The sequence below is a fragment of the Musa acuminata genome, chromosome BXJ3-8 (genome assembly GCF_036884655.1).
Source record: "Musa acuminata AAA Group cultivar baxijiao chromosome BXJ3-8, Cavendish_Baxijiao_AAA, whole genome shotgun sequence".
NCBI classification, from domain to species: Eukaryota; Viridiplantae; Streptophyta; class Magnoliopsida; order Zingiberales; family Musaceae; genus Musa; species Musa acuminata.
The window spans coordinates 46,489,038-46,495,340 of record NC_088356.1 but is presented as its reverse complement, the minus strand read 5'-3'; the positions used below and the strand labels follow the sequence as shown (position 1 = coordinate 46,495,340).

Here is a 6,303-nt window from a genome sequence, read left to right as displayed (position 1 = left end):
TGCTATATGAGTGTCATGATCTTGGCCTTCGTTGCACGAGATTCGTACATGCAATCGATCAGCATCGTCTCGACCGACACCATTGAAAGCTTGTCCTCGATGCTCTAAGCTCGGTTGGCGGATGAAGACAGTTTCACATCGATATATTGTTGTAAGACATGATTTATGACTCCACCCTCTGTAATTGATACAAGTGGCAATTCGTCTCTTTACCTACACTTCAAGTGCAACAAAAGAGAGACACAATTTTGGTGTCTGGGGGCACTCATACTGCTGCTCCCAATTAGCTTCATTGAGAACGGAACAGTTTCTAACACCAAGCTGAGAATGAATTAACATTCTATGTTTTACAAATAATGGTTGGATGCATCTTGCGATATTTAGAGATGTTACAAATTCTTTTTGCCTATTACTACTCGAAAAAAATAAGGAGAGAAAGAAAGGCACAAGCACTGGAGGATTTATTCGGTGCAGAGATGCGTTGCCCGGGGGTTCAGTTGACTTCCAAAACCACCTTGCCAGGTATAATTCTTTTATCCTTCATCTCATGAGCTTTTCTAACTTCGGCAATGGAATATGTCTTCTCCACCGGTATCTTCAGCTTCCCAGCTCCTGATAGCCTGCGGATCTCGTCTAAACCCTCAGCATCAGCCCTCATGTATGTCCACCAGTATTCTGGTTAAACATCACATATCTATCAGGATTTCGTGGGATTTCAACATTAAATCACATTTCTGGAAATATTACCATAATAAAAGAAAAAGGCATGTAATGTTAGACGAAAGCTTTCATCTTCATTCTTGACGAGAAAGACCACAAAAACCCCAATAGAGCAAGCAGTGTAAATAACAGCATCTGACGATATGTCGATGGCAGTTCTACAAAAACTTGTGTGATAATGGCAGTTTGCATTCCACTCTAAAGCACAACTCTGTGAACTACAACTGGATGAAGGTGAATCCTCTAAACATGAAACTTAACCGTGAGATGCCATGGAGACAAAAATCAATGATGGTGAATCCTCTAAGTTCATAAAGGGTTTAAACTAAATCAAATCGGCCATGGTGGCAAGTTTCTGTAGCTCAACAGTTAGAACTACATTCCTTCAAGTGAGTTTCCTTATTTAAGTCTAATAGTGATTTCTACTCTTGGCAATTTTACAAGGGTGAGAATCACACCTTCCGTTGAGAAAAATAAAGGATTAAAAACAAAGAAGGGGGATGGACCGTTGTCAGGAAAAGTACAATATAGCGATCACACAATGTGATTGTAACGTACCAACAGCATTCTATTGTATACAAAAACAAAAGCACAGGGGTGGAGCAATTCAGGCATGTTCTCTTTATCAATATAAATATGCACAACTTGAACCTTATGCATCTAAGGTAAGGTTAGAAAATTGCAATTCCCAACCAACCTAAACCAAATAAACTAACACTATTTTATCTATCATAATGTAATATAACTATGGAAAAGATAAAATCATCAACAAGGAGATTGAGATCGTCCTAATATTAACGGAACAGTATGACAACTGGAGGTTGTATAAGACTGAAGAAAGATATTACCAATTAAGAACATATAATGAAGAGAGATCAAATTTGATTAAAATATCCAAGCAAGAGAAACTAGAGAATCTATGAAAAATCCTAATTCTAAAATTCTGTACTTATGTTCTTTTATTTTTCTTTTAATATTTCAAATCCATTTGAATAATACCAACTTATTTTCATATCAATTACCAAATAATTTTGGTCTGATTGGGGCTAGGAAGCAAACATGAAAGTGATCCATTTATATCGTTCATGAACCAAATCTGACCTAATACCAGATTCACTCAAGCTAATCCACCTCAAGCAGGTTCTGGTCATGAATTACTTTGATAGTAAACCTCGGTCATTACCCTTTGGTAGTAAACCTCTGTCAACCACAAAGAATATTCACAAAAAAGAAAGTTCTTAGCAAGCTCACTAACAAGAATCGAGCATCAAGAATTACTTTGATAGTAAACCTCGGTCATTACCCTTTGGATTAGTTATCAATAATGTGAGCAATTGAAAAATAGAGAAACAACTTTGTACCTATTCCATGAGAATATCGATACTGAAGTTGCTTCTTTAGCAAAATAGCTGTGGCAGCAGGAATACCAATCACTAACCCGTAGTTATCAGCTAAAGAAGCTGTTTCTCCCTATGATATTGACATAAACTTCAATGTCAGTGACAACATTAAAAAAAGATGGGAACAAGAGAAAAAAAGGCAAGTTGGATAGGGGCTCAAAAAGCTATTAATCTAAAAAAAAATATCCCACTTACCTGTAGCGTCATATAGTGTCCACCTTTCTTCAGAAGATTGATGCCAGTTCTCTCAGTTTCAGGTATGCCTATAGTGTCAAGAACAGCATCAAATTGTCCTTTAATTGCAACCTCTATGTCCTGTAAATGCATTATGGTATGATGTTCCAGTAAGAAACAAACCAAGCAAATATATCAACTTCTACTAGAACATGAGTGTAAACAAGCATTCATGTTCACTTACATGGAGGATGTGTTCTGCATCTTATCTTATCAAACTACTCAAGGGTATAAGACACTCATTCTTATCTTATTGTACTGGAACATAGTGATCGACAATGACAGAGACAAATGAAGAGTGACATTTACCTCAGCAGTATAATCAATGGCTTGTTCAGCACCAACTGCCAAAACTCGTTCAATACTTTGGCTTCCACATGTAGCTGATACACTGCACCCTGCAGCAACAGCAAGCTGAATTGCAGCAAGTCCAACAGCTCCTCCCCCGCCTAGTACTAACAATCTTTGACTGCAGAAATAAACTGTGAGTAATAGCAAGGAAAAATGAACTGAACTAGGAAGCAGTTAGATCCTGTGGCCAAGTTAGCAACTTTTGAGTTTGAATAGTACACCATCTAAAGTTCCAAGCATCTTAGCCTTCAACATTTTCAAGGTTGTATCATCTTTAGAGCTTGATGTGCGGAAAGCAGATGCTTTGAGTTCAGTTAAAGAAATACAAGAGTAAAGAGTGTCGTGAAACAACCAAATAAGATGCTTGGAAATTGGAATAATCCTACGATACCTACACAATCACATGTTGCTTTTTGAAAATATTGTAATTTCCATTTCCCCTTGACATTTTCTAGATTACTCAGCCAATTGCGCACACGTATAATAAGAAACAAAAGCACAAATTTTAGCACAGAACCAAACACTATTTGGCTACACAATAATAAATTCAACTACTGCAAAAAATGTCAGCAAAAGAAATTGTTAGTCTATATCTGGAAATCAATAATCACTATAACATAACAAATAGACATCAATTGGTCCATAACAAATTGACATTTATATTTTCCTTGGGAAGGCTCCGAGCAATTAAACTGGACATACCCATTAGTTATTTGAGCCGTACTTTTTAAAGCACGCCATGCTGTCAAGGCAGCAAATGGGATAGCACTTGCCTCCTGCACAATCACAAATAGATAGGTTTTGCTTAAATTCCAAATTAACAGTAGTAACTCTTTTTCTGTTCATTTTTGGAATAACTTGGCAAAAGGGAAGATATGTCAGTGTCACACACTTCAAAATAACTGAATGAAACCTATGGTAAGTTCACATGATTCTCCCTCCTTGCAGTAGCAATCTTGAAAAACCAATTTCAGATACTGACACTTGAATCATCAATACGTTAAAGCAAAAAAAACAAATTGAAATAGCAGAATAGCTAGAAAATAAAATTCACCTGTCCTAGCCTAAGTCAAAAAGGAAAACCTTAAAAAGGGCATCAATCAATTTGACCAAAATGCCTAAGAGAAGGGTGAAGAAGCAAAAGTCACTTCCACTGAGGGAAGTCTTCAAGCATCACAAAAACAATTTATACCTTGTACAACACTCACAATTAAAATTTCACAAAAGTGCAAGAAAATTATGCATCTAAAACAATATAACTAGAAGAAAGGATCAATGTTAATCTTCCACACCTCTTCCCTATTTGTTCAATAAAACAGAGTGTTTTCTAGCGACTCAAGAATCAAACCGCCAATGCTGCTAGGAAGAACTTTGAAATCAGATCTTGCACTGTCATAGAATAGACACATAAAAGCAAGGATGATAGGGTATACACATAATACATGGGTACACTCGTTAATTGTTGTTGGCAGTGAACATTTTGCTTAAGATGGTAGCTCACAGTCGTCCAATGTATCAGTTCTACTTAGAACTAAGGTATACTAGCTCATGAGTACTAGTACAAGAAAAATGTTGTTGAAAGATATTGAATAACCCATGACAAGAGCCTTGATCTCGACCAGATAGAGGAAGATGAAAACCATCGAGAATTTTGAATTGTTAATGATCTACAGCAAGCTTACTTACCACATGTGATACTGAAGGCGGTTTAGGCGTCAGCTCATCTTCCGAGAGAACGACATAATCTGCATAAGTACCTCTAACAGCGGTCGGATGCAGCGCACCGAAAACTTCTTGACCAACAACAAGTGAAGAAACCGAGGCCCCAGCAGCTGCAACTTCACCGCTAACATCACGGCCAAGAATCAGTGGCAAGAGTGGCCCGAAAATAGAACGGCCATAACCGGATCGCATCTGCGATTACAAGTTTTAGTAAGCTCCATCGAGATGACCCAATTATCTATTTGATCACATACGATTCGACCATTTGGCTAGCGACTGATTATTTGGTTACGGAAACTCGTAATTCAAGAACTCACCCGCAAATCCAGGGGATTGATGGAGACGGCGCGGGCACGGACGAGCACGTCGCGCGGCTTCAGATCGGGGACGCTGACGGCCGGACGTACCTCGAGGACCTCGGGCCCGCCGAACCGCGGCAAGACCACGGCCCTGCACGAAGAAACCGCCGCGGCCGCAGCCGCCGTGGAAGCGGGCCTGAGCCCCACCGCCGGCCTACGCGGCGTGCGGATCCGGCGACCGCCCAGCCGCCACATGGCGCGAATGCCACCGAGCTCGGCGACGGCTTACAGCCCGGTCGGTGGGCGACGGGGGCGAGAGGGGAGCGGGGAGGCGTGGAGAGAGGAGTGCATGTGGGGGCAGGCGGCGTCGACCACCAGCGCTGGAATGAGTCCCTTCGCTTGCGGCGGCGTTGTGGGCTGCTCTCGGCCACGCAGACGCTCTGTAGTCCATACCATCAGGAGGTGCATTGGGTCGAGTTTAGAGTAGAATCCGATCCAATAACGGCCCGATGAAAGGGAATCCGAATCAAAATAGTTTTCCGTATTCCGATCCGAATCCGATATAGGACGAATTTTCCCCAAACCACAAAATAAGAAGGAATGTGCCCCATTTTTTTATCTTTTTAGACCCCTCATTAATCCTTGAAATGCTACTCAGATAATTATTAGTATAATTTACTGATTACATTTGATGGATCGATTTATTGGATGAATCAATCGAGTTTATCAGCTATAGTATTTTTAAATAAACATAATATTTTGATAGATGTATCAAAAATATTATGAATATATTTAAAAATAAATTAAATTGACATATGTCTCCCTACATATAGTTGTTATTATTCATTGACCAACAAGAAAATCTATTTATATAAATTGGTTTTTAAAATATGATTTGAATCTATCTATCTTAATTATAGTGTTTTATAATAAATTTTAATATTATTTTGGTACAAAGATTTTGAATATACTTACAATATTTGGATATAGGTAGGAAAAACCCCATAAACTAATTCAAAAATACTATAGTTGACATAAAAGTCTCTTTATTTGGTTATTCTTATTTACAAACTAATAAAAATACATACTTATATGAGTTGTTTTTCTACTTGATTTTAAGTTTATTTACATTTTGATAGAGGTACCAAAAATATTATAATTTATATTAATATATTTTTATTTGGTTGTTTTTGTTCATAAACCAACAAAGATAGTTATTTGAAACTCTATTATTAGATAAACTAGTATCTATTGGATTTTGAGTCTAATTATCTCAATTATATTATTTTTATAGAACTAACAACCTAAATGTTATATATAGGGGATCGATTCACCCACTTTTCAATTTTACCCAACAAAAGATGACATTTTTTTCTCACCCTTTGATGTTTTTATTTTTTGTAGGCTTGGCTTTGGTTGTTTGAATGAATTTTAAACTTAAAAAATACTTTAAAAAACCGAGAAATAAAATTTAATTTTTAACATAAAAATATTTGAAACTTATAAATATATATATATATATCAACATAAATTATAGATATTTATATTTTTTTAAAAAATAATTTAATACAATATAT

The 6,303-nt window shown here is 37.3% G+C and overlaps 1 protein-coding gene across 1 annotated transcript; it reads right to left on the bottom strand.

Annotated features, from left to right (window-relative positions):
• Positions 1 to 307: 307 nt before the first annotated feature.
• On the bottom strand, positions 308 to 5,141 carry LOC103996134 (uncharacterized). The gene is made up of 7 exons (XM_009416976.3): positions 4,745 to 5,141; positions 4,392 to 4,619; positions 3,408 to 3,481; positions 2,664 to 2,823; positions 2,316 to 2,435; positions 2,082 to 2,190; positions 308 to 675 (listed from the first exon to the last, which is right to left on the bottom strand). Exons 1-7 carry the CDS (start codon positions 4,979 to 4,981, stop codon positions 494 to 496), a joined length of 1,110 nt encoding a protein of 369 aa, XP_009415251.2. The 5' UTR covers positions 4,982 to 5,141; the 3' UTR covers positions 308 to 493.
• Between the last annotated feature and the right edge of the window lie 1,162 nt (positions 5,142 to 6,303).